The sequence below is a fragment of the Microchirus variegatus genome, assembly GCF_963457635.1.
Source record: "Microchirus variegatus genome assembly, chromosome: 14".
NCBI classification, from domain to species: domain Eukaryota; kingdom Metazoa; phylum Chordata; class Actinopteri; order Pleuronectiformes; family Soleidae; genus Microchirus; species Microchirus variegatus.
In genome coordinates, this window is record NC_139815.1 from 10832187 (window position 1) to 10851758 (window position 19572).

General features: G+C 39.6%; 1 protein-coding gene across 1 annotated transcript in view; it reads left to right on the top strand.

Moving 5' to 3' along the window:
* Positions 1 to 2562: 2562 nt before the first annotated feature.
* Positions 2563 to 19572, top strand: part of itga11a (integrin, alpha 11a) — a gene marked incomplete at its 5' end in the record, with an annotated part of 43819 nt that continues 26809 nt past the window's right edge. The window contains 2 exons of the mRNA XM_083901085.1: positions 2563 to 2635; positions 10529 to 10643. Of these exons, the coding sequence (XP_083757211.1) occupies positions 2563 to 2635; positions 10529 to 10643 (188 nt within the window). The remainder of the gene's footprint in view (positions 2636 to 10528; positions 10644 to 19572) is intronic.

Genomic DNA, 19572 nt, shown 5'->3' on the forward strand with positions numbered 1-19572 from the left:
GTGTATCCACCATGGAATTCCATGCCATCCTTCACTAAATACAGTAACTCGTTTCAAGAACTTACCCACTGATATTTGCATCAGCAGTGCTATATGTGGATATTTTCAGACGCTGGCAGAAGGCTTTGGGTGGAATTTCCTGAAACGGTGAGGGTGAGCAGTTTACTGATGAGAAGTGATGAGGAGAAATCCACATTTTTAAGCAGCCTGAATAAAGGCAAGTCTTGAGTCTTGGTTTTTATTACAGTGCTGGGTACATGTAGTTAATTGAGCACAAACACTGGCTGGCTTTGTGAGCTCTGTGATTATTCTGCAAAGAAAATAAGAGACTGAATGGCTGCAAATAAGAGGAAGTGTCCACTTGAGCCAAGGATGTATGCTTGACAGTTTGACTGATTTTTCAGATAGACAGCTGCTCACAGGATGTAGATCAGATCTGAATATGTGACCAACTCGTTGTGGATGACCTCTGTGATTAGTTCCACAGGCTCTTCAGTCTCACATGAGCTGTTAAACCCTCTGTATGTGTGCTACGTGAGGATGGATAAACAGGATACCTATTTTTTTAAGACTACATTCCTCCACCTTACAGCTCATCCCTTCCTTTCTGTCTATGAGTCTCACCTCTTGACCTAGATGGTATATTTTTCAGTGAATCTGCAGTTTTCTGTTGCAGTTATTATACTTTAATGCCTTTTGTAGCTAATTTGTGAATGTCAGCCACTTCACCCAGCTACCCACACAGTAGCAATCACCAGTAAATCAGCACACCGTATTAAATGAGCAACTCCTCCAAAATTGAGACCAAATTACATTTCATTTCAGAACAATCTGGATTGTTTTGTTTTTATAATTGGTGTTTATTTGTGATCAGTAAATACTGCAAAATGAACATTGGCCAAGTTTATTATTTTTTTAATGATATCTCTATCTCTATAAAAAAAAATATTAGTTATGGCTTGTCGCTTCTCTGCATTTTCCTATTCTGTACACACAGGTGTTGATGTATTTCAACGTAGTCCACGTTTACTGCCAGTATAAAAATCATTCATCAAACCTCACCGAAGTAAAGTGAAGACTTTGTTTCAGTGCGGTACTGTGGTTAAGTGGTACACTGGAGATGTACCAGGTGACCACAAATGGATTTTAGGAAAGTACACAAACTCTGTCTTATTACGTGAGTGCGATCATTATACATCATATAGTTGGGACTGGATGGTTCAACTCCATTGGTATGAGGTAACATACAAATCCCACATTTGCCTTCCACTGTTAATACTCTGGTTAGTTTGTGGCTGTGCCATGATGATAGCATTTGTGGTACATAGCTATAGTCTGAGAGAAAATGTTTTAGGTCTGTTATTAGAAAATTATTGTTAGTGCTACTGTGATTCTTTCTCGATGTGTACATTTATCGTGAAACACTTTCAGATACAGTATCTTTCTGGAAACATGGTGATTGTAGTAATTTTATGTTTTGGAGACATATGCAAAATCAATTTAATAACTTTAATATTTATATTTGAGACTCTGGAGGCCCTATGAGTAGGCAATGTGAGAAAAAAGATGACTCGCTCATGTTTTTGAGGTCCGCCTCAGTCTAAGTACAGGAGATAAAACACGCGATGTTGACTTCTGCACTCATTGCTACGTCACAATGAGACATTCCTGGAACTGTTGTCTCGCGGAGCTCCGCTTTGTCCCTAAAAAAACGAGAGTGCAGGCGAGGGCAATAGTATCCGGAATAGTGGAAGTCTGCAAAGTGTTCTATTCTTGTATGCACAGTGCAGCACAGAGTCCTAAACAAACCCAGCCACAGAGAATGTACGTGTCCAGTGGATACATTTTATATATGATGGCAATGTGCCGACTAGAGTCGACAAATGATGGCTTTTCCAAATGCTAACTGCTGTTAGCTGCCGGAGCCTCAGTGACGCTGACGTAGTTTCCTCTGTCTAATTTGCATTTAAAGAGACAGGCACTTAAAACCGAGCGTTCTGAAAAGGGCTGTTTTGGCAGGGTGATTGAACTGCTGTGGTGCTTCATCCTTAAGGTATTTTGACAAAGCATGTCACAGCTATGTTCATTAGGACACCAGGGGACTAGGTTAACTTTGAGAAATAGGGTATAATATGTCTTTTTTGTTTATTTCAGTATTCACTTCTCAATGAAGAGATTCTATCCTGTCACCTGGGCTGTAATTAATGAAATATCAAAGGTTTGAGGTCCAACCAAAGTTTGCACATGAATGAAAATTTGTGTTAACTCGATTTCTTCCACTTGAACAAACATGAGCCATTTGAGAGTAGTGAACCAGTCAAATTGAGCTGACTGAGTGTGAGAGAGACATGAGTATTCTGGGCTGCTGTGTAAGAGTGGACCTCCTTCTTCTTCTTCTACAGTCCCCTCCTACTTCTCCAGGATATAGGCAGCACTTAAACTTAGTCCTACAGTCAATCAGAGTGGGATCTTTAACTGCGCCCGCCACTGGGTCTCTCCGCTTCAGCCCACCACATACACACTCCCAGCATTTCACACTCACACACTTTCTCACACACACGCATGCATATTTGCACCGGCAAACATATGGAGTACTTCTGCATCCTCCTGTTCTGGATCTGTAGCCAGCAGTTGGGTGAGTGAAAGGTGTTAATGCATGCTTGTTACTATGTATGTATGTATGTGTGTAAATCTTTACACTTTAACGTTGTGCTGATCTATGAATCGTTGTCTTTCTTTCTTTTTTTTGAATATCTCAGCAGTACGGTAATTGCACCCCTAATTGTTAGTTTGCCCAGATACAGACAGGAAACTTTGACTCTTGCTTTGGTTTTGCAGAAATAGCAAGATGGCAAAACCTTTTTAAAAAGTGACTCAGAATGACTTTTAAAGAATTCATTTAAGTACATGTTTACTTGAAGATGCATCAATAACTGAAGTTAATTGATGTGTGTGAGTGACATCTTTCAACCTGACATCTTGACACATTGTTATGACAAGCTGCAGGGAGACAAAGTTCTGTGGTTGTACTTGAAGGATGTGTTGTCATCCCTCAGCTCGACTGTGGTGCTCTGTCTCGCGCTGGGAGCAGACTCGTTCTCTTAAATGAAAGTTAACTCTTTTTAACTCTTTTCTCCCACAAGTTTCCAGTGACTGTGGAGTTATTGATGCTGAGCCAGAACTGTGTTCAATTACCAGTGAAATCACTGTAACAGTAACACATCAATGAAGGATGAAGGGGAGGATTGAGCTGTGAAACTGTTGAGTGTAGCCATATTATTTAAAGACCTGTCCTCATTATATCCTTACCAACATTTCTGTAAAATGTGCATGTGCGTGGTGTCACCAACGCTTTATTAGGATCATGATATTGTACCATTGCTTCCCCCTAAGAAGAAGAAGGCTCCAGAAATGAAGTAGTTCATTAATTTTCAATTTTGTTTACTAAATGGAACAAAACTATAGCGCGGGTGAGAGGAAATCTCTATTCTAAATATTTAGTTGGTTTTGGAATTTGTTGCAACTAAGGTTTGGACAGATGCCACAGTGAGGGAGACACTGACCTTGTAGCTGGAGTCTGTGGGGAGAAGACTTGATTCTGGCTGTGGTGGGAGATGTTTTGGCAGGCACTTAAGAGGGAGGTTGCATTTTTGACTGCTGTTTGTGTTGTTTGAGTGAAATCCTAGAACATTTGGATCAATGATACCATCCAGATAACTGTGAACAGAAGCATTTCATGTAGCCTGTTATATGGGACAGAAACACCTGGAGTCACTTGACTAAGACCCACATTTTTTTCCTCGATAAAGCAATGTCCCTTTTTCTACATTCACCTGATTTGTCCTCGTATAACAAGTGCTTTTGTGAACATTGACTTCACTTATTCAGATTGAGCATGTTATAAGTTGCCAATAAGAGTTCACACTACAATGTACGTTTGGAGCAGACCTATATCTGTCTGTGATAATTGCCAACGCCAAAACATAGAAGAAAATGTGTATTATTGGTATCTTTCTTCTGAGATCTTCTGACAATAAATGTCATGGGCAAGTCTATTTTTTTTCAAAGAGTTAACATTAAAAGTAACTCTATTCACTTTTCATTGTTCGTACCCCATATGGAGAACTGAGGTCTTCAGAGGAGGTACTATTATGTCCCAATGTCCTGGCTTAAGTACAAAGGTGTCTGAGCTTTTTGCAGTTGCTGCCCCTGATGCTATAGAACAGCTTAGCTCTACACATTACTGTAGGTCATTTCATGTTTGAAAAAGACACAGTTGAAGACTCATTTTGTTTCCTTTGGCTTTTGAGGCTTGTTTAGGTCATAGGTTGTGACAATTAGTTTGTCTATTGTATTGCATTGACTAATATTTTTGTTATATTTTTACTTATCTTATCTCTGTTCTGTAAAGCACTTTGGTACAACATTGGTTGGTTTTAAATGTGCTATATAAATAAAGGTGACCTTTGACCTTTTTAAAGTGCATTGACACGGTTACATCAGGCAGTCTGTGTTCCATCATCCACAAATGTGGATTTCATAGATGTCTTTGTTGACCAAATAGATCACAAAGGATAAACTTAAATGGTCTGGTCTGCTGTATGAGGAATTACCCATTTATGTAACCAGCCTGTCCTGCTCTTTCATCATTATCAGTTGCTTTGAGCCACTGCACCTACTAAAGCTTGGCCATTTGTGTAGTTCGCTAGCGAGCTTAGTCAACCCTATGTGCATTGAATATGGTGTTTATTGACACTCTGAAGAGGCTCCAATCACTGGATTCTTTGTTGCTCAGAACAGAAGGACATATTTCCAGCGGCGTGTTTGGAGTACTCTTCAAAAAAGCAATAAGCCTGCAGATGCTGTGGATGCTGCTGTAACAATTCAGGCTCCAAAAGATGTTGCTCCTGAAATTGTATGTTCGCTATCACTGATGTAATAACACCATGGTGCAAATCATATATGAGCCACAGTATAACTAGTATAGCTAGCTGCCTTGCCTTATTATTGCCAACTGTACCCATGGCTTTCAGGTTTTGAATATTTACCTATCCTCATTTAAAATGAGTGTGAGTGAGAAAGGACTTGTTGCTACCATAATTGAGTTTAGAGTAGCCAGTGGCAGCACTGCAGCTACACCACAGCATGACAACATGGGTAAACAAAGAGCCCTCATCATTGTTGTGGGGGACTTCTCACCACTGCAGTGTTAACCAAAGAGGAGGCTGCTGGAAGTGACATCTTGAAGGATGAAGATGATGAAGGGGGAATTTGAGGCTGTATATGTTTGAACCGATGGAGAATAGAATCAGCCCTGAAATGGACTTGATGCATGGATGAATGGTACATTGTGTTGGGGTGGCACAGTACTTACTTGAAGACACATCTTGTGATTCAATGTAGTCCTCCATTACAAGATGAGTCATCATCATCATATGTAACGGTATACCACTCTCAGAACCATGTGTCATGGGCTCTTAAATATATCTTGCTTTTACAGTGTTTGGTCACTGAGAGCCAGACAAAGTTCAGAACATGCTGAACGACACATTTTCCAGTCATTATTTTTATCTTGTGCAGTTGCTAACATGCAGCGACATTTGTATTCAATTTAAAATGTAGTGCCTCTGGGCAAATGTCCATTAAGTCTAATGATCACTCTGCTACTGACGCTCTGTTTTGTTTAACTGCTCAGTGCACAGGTTAGTTGGTAGCATTTGTTTGGCACCGAAAAACAACACAATGAGTCAGAAGACCAAGTTTAGGGTAATAACTTGAATATTGCTTGTATCTCTGTTGTTTGCTTTGTTAGATATCTTGATACTTGTGGTAAGGTTAGTTATTTTAGTAATTGATTGTTAGAAATGAAGTATCTGGTTTGTTTTTCAGTGTCAATTGATCTATAAATGATCCACTTTTTTTCACTTCCCATCCGATCTGACTTTTGAATTTGGATATCTGCCGATACCGATACTATTCCGATACGGATGCTCGGTTTGCTTTGATATTATTATTATCATCATTGTTTATTTTGATTATAAGGCTTTAATAAACTCCTTTATACAGTCAAATATATGTACGACTTTTACAATGTTTACAGCAACTTTTTTTATGTTTAAAACTAACTTTATACAAATGTGAATTATTTTGAGATGGATCATTTAAAATGATCCATCTCAAAATAATTCACATTGGTGATAAACATCCTGCCATAGTGCCATAGAAACTTGGTGTGACTTCCTGGAAAGGCTGTTGATGATTGATAACCAGTGCCCATTCGGCAGTTACATATTAGGAACATCTGGTTTTAGATACCCTGTAGCTCTTTGAGTATTGACTCTGGCGTGGGGTAATAGTAATAAAAGGTGCCAGAATATTTGAACTTGCATTATCCACTGTGAAGTATCTTTCCACACAAAAACCACATGGTAAACTCAGAATGGATCAGTGGCAGTACATTGTGTTGCATCTGAAATGTATATCTTGCGGGGTCTCTGTTCTCATAGTTGTTAAAAAACGCAACCACTGGGTATTTAACGTCAGCCAGAAGCTGTCATAATGGAGTGTCTGCACATGCGTTTACCGGAATCTATCATAAACATAGATTAAAGCCTAATAAAGAAGATAAATCTCAGTGTGTTTTAAATATTATAATCGATGTCAAACAATACCATCTTACAAAAGAACCCCCATCCTGATGGTCCCAACCAGCAGTTTGCACAGTAATCCCACATGGCTGCTCTATGTCAGTGTGCTTGTGGTGGAGCTCCTGCAGCTTGGGGTTGAGCCAAAGGCAGCCACGGACTAATGTGGGTCGCACCGGCAGCCGCTGACTTGAGGTTTATTTGTCTGGGCAAGTAAGTAAGTACACAGGAAACTCAGCAAGAATCTGACTTTGCGTTAGTAGCTGCTGATATTAAAAGGAATATAAATTGCTCTGCCATATTAGTAGTTTGACGTGGAAAATGAATCACCTCCATTCTCATGGTTTTACACTGGTTTTTTGGTGTTTTTGTGATCACATCTAGGAAAAAAAAACATTTTCAGTGTTCACAAGTCATTCTAGCATTAAAAGTCTGCTGTTGCAGAACATTTACATGCTCCATTTGATTGAGAGAATGAAACCAGAATAACGCATGTCATTACCCTCCATTTGTAAAATTATTTATACTGCACACAACTGTCAAAAGTTACCTATTGATTTATATGTTATTTACAGTACATACACCATCTGTTCTGAATTGTGAATTTTAGTCACCCCTTGTGACCAGAATGTTACTCGATAAATAGAATCATTTAAAGATGTTTGGTGGCAGGATGAAAGACCACATGAGCAATGTGGAGCATGTGTCAATAATTACATGAAAAGTCTGTGTGGCAGAGAAGTCTATTTATTTTGATGGTGATTTTCATGAAACGGAACAAATGATCTATAGTTGTGCCAACAAAGGTGTGACAAACACTTAACAATAAGGCTGAATATGTTACTCAGTCTGTGACTCTCACTTAATTCACATAAAGTAGTTTTAGCCCAGGAAACAGCAGGAGCAGATATTTACTTTGCCGTTTGTGTTGACCGATTATGAACCTCCTAAATAGTCACTATTACAGGAGAGCAGCCAGTTTTACATCTCTGCTGAATCATAATTTTTCTAACGCATACTAGAATGTTACCTTTTCCTTTCAACAACTTCAACCAAACAGTCAGAGCTGTAGTTACAGTGCGTGTGTGTGTTGACATAGCATGTGAAACTTATTGTGATAGAGAACGTTTCTGTTGACCTGTTGATAATGTAAATCACAATTCACTCACCAAAAACTGAAATATACTGACCTGAATACAACTAAATATACACCTGTTAACCTAACATCTGCCCTTCAGCTGTAATGTACCTAACAATACTGTCCAATACACAGTGTATTAATTTGTATAAAGTATAGTCTTAAACGCCTACAAGACAAACTACTGTGCCTTATTCAATATTAAGTATACTTCACTTTCATTCATACTTTCTTTTTCTTTGTGCTTTTATTATCTGAAATGTGATTCTAATCTAAAGTATGTATTGGGATTTAAATGATCGTTAAACTCAAATCCAGAGATTGACTTGATCACTGACCATTCAGTAGCCACAGTATCAGTGAAGTGGAGCCCATCAACAGACATACCACACTCACAATTGGTCTGGAAATTGGTGGAAACGGAAATCAGCAGGAGATTAAGTAGAAGATGGATGAACGGAGAGGGTTGAAATTGAGAAGAGCATGGTAGACGATTAAATTTTTCCTCTTCTCCTCAGCCCAAAGGAAAATCCCATCACCTCTGTATCCTCACACAGTCCTCCTGTTTTGTGGAAATTTTAAAGCCAAATAATGGGAAACATAGTGACATCAAGGCCGCAAGGCTTCAAGGAAGCAAGGCTACGAGTGTCGGAGGTGAAATCAAACCTTTCTACCATGGTTTAGATAGAAAGCAAAATGAGTGTTCTTGAGCTGACGAGTGTCAAACAGAATCGTGAGTTTGAAGCTACAAATTGAAGGTGTGGTGTTGAATATTGTCATGTTGGTTGTCGGTCAGAAGAGAAGTAGAAGTTCTGGAGTAAATTGGATGAAGTGGTAGGGAGCGTTCCCATGGGAGAGAGAGTGGTGATTAGAGCAGACATCAATGGGCATGTTGGTGAAAGGAACAGAGGTGATGAGGAGTTGTTGGTTGGTATGGAATTAAGGAGAGGAAGGTGGAAGGACAGATGGTTGTGGATTGGTGTTTGGTGTATCCTCTGGACAGAGAAAAGAAGATGGAGAAACTTTGGAAAAAGTACAGGAAAGTCTCCAATGGAAGGGGATGGGGGGAAAAAAGGGAGATGAAAGCAGTCAGGAGGGTTATTGGTAGTCTAGTCATGTGGAAAAGTGAGAGGTGGCAAAGGAAAATGCTTCTCTTGAGTATGAGAGGCTGGATGCTAATAAAGGAGAGAAGGACTTGTATTAATTGGCTGTCTATAGAGACTGAGCTGGAAAGGCTGTGGAGCAGGTTAGAGTGATTAAGAACAGATATGGTAATATGCTAACAAGTGAGCAGAGTTGAAGAGCTGATGAATGAGGAAAATGAGAGAGAGCAGGACAGATGGAGGGGAGATCATGCCCCAGGAGGAGCAGATGATTAGTAAGAGAAAATGTCCGAGGAATGGAGAAGTAGTCCAGTGGTATTGATTTTCAAGAACAAGTGTGATGTGCAGAGCTGTAGTAATTACAGTGGTAGTAAGTTGATCAGTCACTCCATGAAGACATGGGAAAGAGTTACTGAAGCTTGGTTAAGGAAAGAAGTGAAAGAGGTGAAGGTCAGTGAGCAGCAGTAGGGGTTCGGTATGGGTCTTTTTGGATCTAGAGAAAGCTTGTGATCGGGTGCCAAGAGAGAGGAACTGTGGTATTGTATTCTACTGAAGATGTTGGGAGTGGCAAAGAAGTTTGTGAGGGTGGTGCAGGACATGTATGAGGACAGTGTGACAGTGTTGAGGTGTGCAGTTGGAGTGACGGATGGTTTCAAGGTGATGATGGGATTACATCATGGATCAGCTCTGAGCCCCATGCTTGTTTGCAATGGTGATGGACAGGTTGACAGGTGAGGTCAGACAGGAGTCTCTGTGCACTATGTTGTTTGCAGATGATAATGTGGGAGTAGGGGACAGGTGGAAGAGAGCCTGGGTTGGAATGAAGGTTAGCAATGATAGTGTGGTACAGAGAATAAGCAAGGAGGTAAAAGTGAATGAGGTGAAGAAGAGGGTGCAGGCGGGGTCGAGACAAGTGCCGGGGTGATGTGTGGCGAAAGGATAGCGGGGAAAGGGAAGGTCTACAACATGGTAGTTGGAAGGTTTGGAGATATAGTAAAAAGAAGACCATAGAGAAGGTTCATGGATGTTTTTAAGGAGAACATGAGGACAGTTGGTGGAACAGAAAAAGACACAAGGCCAAGACCGAGGCCAAGTGGCCTGCTGTGTCAAGCCCTAAAGGGATAAGCCAAATGAAGAAGACTAATGTTGTTTTTGTGATTTCTTCATATAGACATAACTTCCTTTAGGTCCTTCTTCACTGAACTGTAAGGAACATATGTGTTTGGTTTACATATTTGTAAATGTTGTGATGAGTCATGCAAAACTATTCACTTAATGTTGCTCAAGCAAATCTTCTCAGCATTTGCTAATGTCTGTTGGTCAAATCTGATAGACGATGCAGCTACTCCACTTACACTATACATTTCTTTTTTTTGGGGGGGGGGGTGTCTTTGTTGTGCAGATTGACACAAGACAGTTGGTGCCATGCCATTTTAAAGAATGAGAAAGGATGATGTAGAGCTCTTTGATGCATTTAAGACTGACACTTATATCTAATCACTGTCAATGTAAAGTGTGTGTTTGTTTCAGTACAAATTACATACCAACGTGCATATTTTTTATGGATTGAACCAATGCTACAGAAGTACTGAAATCAGGTAAAATTGGTTGTGCCAGTGATTGCTTTTCTTTCTTCTTTCCAGGATCCAGTGACTGCTTCAATATTGACACGAAGAAACACAGGATCATCAAAGGCCCCAAGCAAGCCCAGTTTGGATACACTGTTCAGCAACATGTGGGTGCAGGAGGAGAAAAGTGGTAAGAGATTTATTACGACTGCAATGCAATGATTGGAGCTGGATATTGTGTTATCATGTTTTTTTTGCCTTATCAGTACTCATTGATTTTTTTAGTAGTAAGTTTCTCCATTCATCCATTTGACTGTTTATTCCATCTTTTCACACTACAGGTAAAATAAATCTACATAGTCTAGTGTGTCAGTGTACTTTGATATAAACTAGTACAGAATGAAGAGATTAAATAAATAGTTAAATCACTGTGCAATGTTTGAATAGCAATTGTTCTCACACGTCTCGATCTGTCCTCACAGTGCACCAGAGGGTGTAATTACACAGTTTGTGCCAACATTTGTTTAGTTTAGATTTGATTAGATTACATGACTGCAGGAAATCTATAAATGAACAAATGATTAATCCATGAACAGCCATTTCCTGTAATAACGAATATGATATTTTGTTTTTTGACCCCCCCCCCCAGCTTTATTGTTGTTGTTGTTGTTGTTGTTGTTGTTGTTGATGATGATATTTAACAAACTACTCTCAATAAAAACTGGGGAAAGTATTGACGAAGTGTAGCTTGGAAAACAATAGTTATGTTCTTTAAAAGTCGAGCCATTTTTATTAATTAGGTTGGCGTCACCACCATAAATAAGTTGGACATTTTTTTATGTGATGGCAAATGATTACTAAACTTTAATTTGATTAAAATTTCAATGAGCCCTTGTGCCAATATGTGACAGACGGCATCTAATATATTTCTTAGTTTTTGAGCAACTGGAAAAACAGCTGGATTAACATTTTTGTGGCTTTAAACACCACGATTGATCTCGGTGAGTTTGTGAGTAAGGTGAAGAGCTGAGGAACTGTCTGTCGTGGCAGCAAAACAATAGAACGTTTCCATTCAACTCAGGAATAAAAGTGATCTATTGTACCCATGGTGTACAGAGTTTTCACCAATTAATGTGTGCTTGCAAAATGAATTGCAGCCCTGCGCAGTCATGGATACCTCCCATTCATCATATTACCTCATAGCAGAAGCTGGCTCCTGACACACACTGTTATTTGACCAAAAACAGAGTCTGGCACCCAGACAATGTCTGGTTGCAGACACAGTACTAGGACCATGCAATCATCAAGCTGTGCTTCTGTGTGACGTGTGTGTGTTTAAACCATTACCTCTGTTTGGTTCTATAATCTGTAATCTCCTAATCTATATTTTCTGGCTCTATCAAAAACGATGACATTGGCTGTTTCCTCAGATGTTTAAAAAAATAAAGTCTCTGCACAGTACATATGACATGGGGCCACATTTGGACACATTGGCGTGTAGACTAGCAGAGAAAATAATCTGACCTTTGACCTTACCTTTGAGAGACAACTCGCTTTCTCAGCTATCCACTCTTGCCTGTGTGTTCTTCTAATAATCAACTTTTCTTTTTTATGTTTTCCTATTCACACATACAGGCTCGGGTGCATTCAACCTTTTTCTTAAAAATGCATTGCATGAAGAAGAATGCAGCCCACTTTCATTAGCACAACTGCATTGCAGCTGTGATATTCTTGTACAGTCCTCCAGAAAACAAACTTGGGTTGTTTGGCCAAAAGGTTGAGCTGAACGTTCAAAGCAGGACAATGCAGTGTTCTCCAGAAAAAAGTCAAATACATTAAAGTAAATGTCACTGGCTGTATGTAATATCATCTTTCTTTAGGCATAATATAAAAGCATTAGAATAAAACTCTGACTTGGGAAAATGCCACCTCTTGCATCTCCCAACACCTGTTATTTGGTTGAATAGATTTAATCTCGAACACTCTGCACTGCTATGTACTACATACAGCTAACAGCAACAATCTGGTTTACACCAAGTGCTGTTTGAACATAACAGAACCCATATATGCATGAAATAACGTTGTGTTCTTAGTGTCCCATGCAGATAATTTTTTATTGTTTTGTTGGCAAGTTACCCATCTTCCATCACCCTCGAGCAAGACATGAGTCTCTATTTGGCAGTGAAATAACTATACACTGCTGTCCAATAAAAGCACACATGTGTTTGTAGCTTCAAAGGCAAAAAACCTGATTGTCCTCCATTGTGTGCATGTCTGTGTATATAGATGAGGTATTTCCTTTATGTCTTTGGCCCAGTTTGAGCTTTTAAAAGTGATACGTTGTAGGAAAATGATGACACTGTAGACTGTTTATATTTGTGTGAAAGGTTATTTAAAGTTTCAAGCCTCTGCTGAACCACACAGATGTTTTCTGATTGAACCTTTTCTCAAGTCTGTGCAGGCATGAACAAATTAGTTTTACCCATTTTCAAATTGATCAGTTAAAATATGCCAGAGTTGGTGTGGAGAGGGTTAAAACCTTAGTTTTAGGGTTAGATTAAAGATGATAATGATATCAGCTGTCAACTGACTTGCACTTTGTTCACCTTTAGTATTTTCAGGACATTTTTTGTAGTATGCACATTGAAAATTTACCATATGGGAGATGACAGCATGAAAGATAAAGTGGTAAACTAGTAGAGGCTGCCAGGTGTCTCATGTCCAAGTCTGGCTTTTTCACCTGAACCCACACAACAGCGACACACTGGTCGTGTTACACTGTAAAATCCAGCCAGTCATGTCTACCATGACTGAAAAAAGTCTGATGAGACTGACATGTGTGGAATACAGGTCACTAGCGGCGTTGCCATCACTGAGGTCAATGTCTGAGCATGAGGTGAAAATGTTTGCAGCAGAAGAATAGTTCAGCACTCTGCCAACTGGAGCTGTAAGGAGTAGAACTGTGGCATTTTTAAAAAATGTTTCCATTTTGTATAAGAGTGTCTTTACAAGAGGGATACACATTTGGTGTAGTGGTTAGCATACTTGCCTTTGCAACATGAAGAACCACATTTGCAACCTTGTCAGAATAAGGCCCTTTCTGCATGAAGTTTGCATGTTCTCCCTGTGTGTGTTTTTTTTTTCCTCTGGGTTCTCCGGTTTCCCAAAACTTGCAAATTGGACACTCGGAATTGACTGTAGGTGTACTGTGGCTTTCACCCAGTCAATTGCGATTGGCACCAGTTCACTCCGTGACCCTCATGAGGAGGATAAAGTGGTAGAAGATGAGTGTCTTTAGAAACAGTAAAAACATCATAGGGTAGAAGATAGAGGTGGGAATCTCTTGGCACCTCACGATTCGATTCGATTACGATTCAGAGGTCAACGATTAGATTCTAAACCGATTATCGATGCATCTCGGTGCAACAATTTTTTACATTAATACTTTGCTACTCATTTAAAAGTAAGATAAAGCAACATAAATATAAAAGTGGTGCCCCCTCATCTGCCTCATCTGGAGCAGAAACGGCCCTTTTATTTCTGCGCACTGCCCCTGCGCTGTTCTCTTCTCCCTCTCCTGCACCGTTCGTCGATCCTCTGCGTCTCCAAGCGCTCATTACATGTCTAAAGCAGACTGGATCATTTCTCTACGTGTTTTATCCCCACATAAAAATAATGATCTTTATGACGAGGATGGAGTACAGTCGCGATGAAGTGCAGGTGATCTGAGTGAAACGTGATGACAGACTCTGAGGAGCAGAGAGCACTTTTCATCGTTTTCACTCCGTGGTCTTAATCTTTGTGAAAGAAGACGCTTTAACGCTGCAATTACGGGAATAACAGATGCATCAGATGATCTGATGTCTTTAGTTAACTGCTCAGAGTTCATAATCTGTGCCGCACGCAGCCAAGTTTCGCTTTTGCGCAGAGACTTTCCAGCGTTTAACAGCTGTTCCACCGTGTTGTAGCTGTGTTTCGACCACCGAATAATCGGTGCATCCCTAAATATAATATCTTGGACGATGTAACCGTAATAATGACACACTTGATAGTGTGACTTGGGTTTCAATCGGCACCTGGACAAGCGTGCGCTGCGCGGATTACCTGGGGGAACGTGTGCTCTTGTTCCCCGGTATAGAAAAAGCTGTGGTGTATAAAATAATCAATAAACAAGCAACGCAAAGCCTGGAGGGGGGGGCAAGTAAAGCCTGGCGACCCGCTAGGCTTATAATACACTGGGGGAAACCCTGGCTCTGCAGCGAGCAAAGCGAACAGAATGTTGCAGCAGTCGAAGTAATTAAATTTTTTTAAATTCCGATTATTAACTTATCCACATCGATTCGGAATCGTTCTAGAGAGAATCGCGATGCATCGAATAATCGATTATTTTTCCCACCCCTAGTAGAAGATCAATAATGTAAAGCACAATCTTCTAATTGAGAGAAGAAAACATTTTTGTTCATCTGGTCTTCTTCATACATCGGTTGAAAATGTCTATAAAGTTATGTTTCAATATTGCAACATGACTATATGCTGTCTAGCCTAACTTAATGTGATCAGTCATGCTGAATCTTTCACTTGTATTACATTTGTGTTATGCAAAACACATGACTCTGAACTGGAGTTTTTCTTGAAGGCATTTCAACTCTCATCCAAGTGGCTTCTTCAGTTGAGTGCAGTTGCTACCGACTCAGTGTATTTTGGATAAAGTTGACCAGTATGAATGTGAATCTACAGACATTTTGGTTATGATGACTCAAATGTCTGCTGAACTTACTCACACAGCGAACTTTAGTGGGCACGTAAACACACAGCTGCATGCACAGATTGCACACACTCAAGAAAGACTGTCTGTATATTTGTGTGAGTCTGTGGGAGTGTGTGTTTAATGTAAAATCTGACAGATCTCAGCTGGACTAAGGAATGCTTCAGTGTCTGAGGCAAATTTGGAAAACGCTATCATTTTGATAGCGTTTACTTACTACAATGAGTAGGAATGATCTTATTTACAATTTTGAAAAAAGAAAAGGTTTTGTCTCATCTAAAGTCAGCTCTAAAACTCCAAATCATTGATGCTCCTGTTCAGGATAATGTTAAAAAAGCAATGTCAAATACATTCTATTTATTAATATTTAAACACTGATGTGAGCACTAGTATGTGATCGGAAAAGCTTTTTCTGCACACAAAGCAGTGATGGGGATGAGGACAATATTTCCCACATGAATCCGTTCTTTGATGTTTCAAGTGAATGAAAAAAGAAATCCATCTTTGAAGTGATAGACCGCAGCTCTACAGCAGGACATGTGCTCGCCAAGTGTCAGCACTTCTTCAGGGAGGCATTTTTGCTGATTGTTTGGGTTTTTGTGTTTATCTGATGGCCTGGGACATTCATTGGAATCTGTGGGAAATTCACTCGTATACAGAGAGGATTATATATAAGACAGGAGATACAAGCACAACAGGGAAAAAAACTATAAGCACAACAGGGAAAAACTGGAGTCATGGAGTTGACCTTGGCACACACTTGGATTAGCCAATTAGAAAAATGCTGAATTCTGATACACATAAAGGCCAATGGTTTAGTTGAATTCAGTCACAGGTATTCTCAAATAAATGAAATAAATAAACACATTCTTATAAATTAAACAGCAGTTCTGCACAAAAGAAATAGACGGAAAAGGTGTAGGCTGAAGCTGAAGCTTATTTTGCCTATTATGTACTAATGTTAGCTACTTTAGTTCAAATACTGATGCAACTGTGCCACAGATCCACAACCTTGACTGGTTAACAATTGTTCATGTTTGTTCTAAATGCTAAAAAGAAAAACACATTTAGTTTCCTCTGAGCTGACAGTGACTCTCTCTGGTTGTGAAAAAAATCTGTATTGTATTTGGCAGGAGATCAATTCTTATTTGATACAGAAATGTTAAAGTCCACAGGCCTTTCCTGAGCTCCCCATTATGTCTGCTTTGCTCTGGCAGAGTATTTAGAGCACCATACGGTTATGTAGAGACATTGCAACGGTCATTAGGGTTTGAGCATGACTGTGCAAGAACCTTCTTGAAACTGAAAGGATTATTATTATTATCCTTATTTTTCCACCAAATTAATCAAATTTTTGAGGCCTTTCCCATGCCCCTCAATCCAGGTGAAAATTTGAGTATTTAAAAGGTTTGGTGAAAAAGCGTGGACAATTGGAAGTGGGAGGGGCTAAAAACAGACACAAAAAAGTGCTTGTAGGTCATCTCCTGTCGGGTTTGATGTACATGGAAGAAACTTGGTACACAAAAGTTGATGACAACTGTCCTGTGAATCCTACAGGAAGGCAGCCATTTTGGATTCAACACGTAAACTGAGGCGTTTTTGGCGAATTTGCACCAATGCTACAAACTCTATTTAGTTGTTCCTTGTTTCCTGAATATAATGTCACCTCAAATGACCCTTTAAGCATTTCAGTTGTGATCATTACTAATGTTGTCTATGAGAATCTGTGCCAAACTGAACCAGATATGTGGTTTGAACACCACAATTAAGAAAAATGTGATTAATATTTTGACAGTACTCTGGTTTCAAGATGTTGAAACATCTTCATCTGGTTTGCTGACAGTTTCTATCCATAACTGTTGAGGAAATGTCGTCAACAACTTGTCATTTCCTCACGTCTCTGCATAACCGTATGGTGTTCTAAACACTCTGCCAGAGCAAAGCAGACACTCTGGGGAGCTCAGGAAAGGCCACATTACTTCCACTTGGCAAATAGTTTGTCTCTTTAAACTTGATGTGATACACGGACCGACACACATTCGTCCCACTTTCTCTTTCCACTGTTTATTTTTCTACAGTTGAACCAGGTCTGCTCACTGGAGACCTGACCTTTGCTCTTTACCTCAGTTATGAGTTGCACACCACAAAGAACTACAGAGAGTCTGGGAAGTCTTTCACCACTGGTCCTAAACAGTGTTCCCTTGATTTAGCCCATTTGCAGAGCTGCAAATGAGCTAAATCCCAGTCTCCAGAAATGTATGCTCAACTGGACTCATAATTCCATTTCATAAGCAACATATTTTCTCACGGATTACATTTGTTTTTGATATATTTTACCAATAGCTAGCTCACGACTATTCAATGCAGCAGTCTCATGAGGGGTGGTAGCGTGTGACTGAGACCTCCGCTAAGCAACAGACCACAGTCAAAGACCAGTATATCAACTAATGTTGGAAGATTTGTTGTGTTGTCGTGGTGCTATGATGACAGTATGTTTCTATGGAGAAAGTGTTGAAATGCTATGAGGATTTACCATTATCATTTTGTAGCCCTGATCAGGTGCTATTTTTGTGCTACACAGCATCAGGCCATGGCGGTAAAGACATGTAAATAAAGGCTAGTATATACATATAAATACCTAACATATTCTAAGATGCTAGCAATGTGCTCTCTGTCAAACTGTGGTTGAAACGGTGACATCTGTAGACACGTAAATAAGCAGTTAAATGTTTGTTACCTAGGATATGTCATCAAGGATGAAGTTTTGTTGTAATGGAACCATGGTTACCATTCCTGCCATCTTATTTTGGCATTCTCACACTAAATTGGCACTCAAGGGTGACGGTTGTTTTGCAGACAGGCTATTATTGTACTATTGTGTTTGGTCATAAATCAAAGTACATGGAAAAAATTTAATTTGGACCTGAAGTTCAGGGAACAGCAAAGTTATAATCTTACGGCAACCTGTAGGCAGTAATTTTAAAGGAGTGGCTTGTACATTTTAAGTTTAATTTTATTTGATAAGTGATGACTATACCAAGAGGAACAGTCTGGAGATAAAGTAGTATTTATCCTGTGGGGACCATAAATGTCTGGACAAATGTTATCCCGTCTCAGAAGTCTGGAAGAAAGTGCAAAGTGCGGACCATTCAACACGTCACGACTGAAACACAATCCTCAATTATTGAAAGATATATTCAGGCTGAGAAAGTTCAAAATGTTTTGTATAGTGGGAAGTATATAGGAAGTAGTATATAGGAAGCATATATCTTTCTGTCTGCACAATGTCCTCAAATAATTAACTGATGGAAAATAATTATGCGACAACTGATTCCCTTGATATCGAGGACCACATTAGTAAAAGGACAAATATCCTGCTAATGCAGACAAACACAATGTGATGAGCAAGCGTGGCATTGGAGTACCACACTCATGTTTGGGACAAGGATGTGGTTTCACAGCGTATATACGTCTTCCAAATATGGAAAACATTACCACATTAATGACAGCCTGGACTGTCCTCAAACCCCAGAATCCTGTACTCCTGGTAACTATGGTAGGGTTTTTCTTTCAGTGTCATTAGCATTCCTGCAGTGATGATGCACCAAGGTTCTGACTTGACCCGAATCCACTCTGGAGCTCTTATTGTTTGAACAGCTTCTGGTGAAATTGTGGACGTACTGTGGAAGGCATCCAAATCACATGCAACAATGGTTCCTTTTACATCCAAGTAGCTGTATCCTGACCTGAACCCATTTTACAGTGTGTGCTCTCGCCAAAGGATAGCAGTGACTGAAGTAATAATCATGATATTAATAGCTGTGGAACTATGTACTCTGTTGGAGCCACTGTGGTGAAAATGACTTCCAGAGTCTGTGAGACTTTCAATACTGGCTTCAAGAGCAATAACACTGAAGCTTAATTCCATATGAGTCATTCTTTGATGTGACATGACGGACTGTTTGAACATCATTTCCTCTTGTACTCCGTTGCTGCTGTAACATGTCAAGTCATAACTGGTATGATTCTGTGCATATCCCCAGAATTAGACATACATAACGTGCGCAGCTGCACCACAAGAAATTCACAAATAAAGATGATAGACCACATGATGACAAGAAATACTCAAGACCAAGTTAATTCCTGACCTCATTGCTGTAAGTGGTTAAAGCAAGTTATTTAAAGTTTGGGCATTTAAAAGTGAATGTGATTTAATTGTGATGAACAATGTTTGTTTAAGTCTTGAAACTAGAGGAACCATGAGTCTGACCTAACAATCCTTGAATGACAGGTCTGCTTCTCTTTATTTGTTAGACTTTGACCTGAAAGTCTATGCGGGAGGTTAACCAATCTG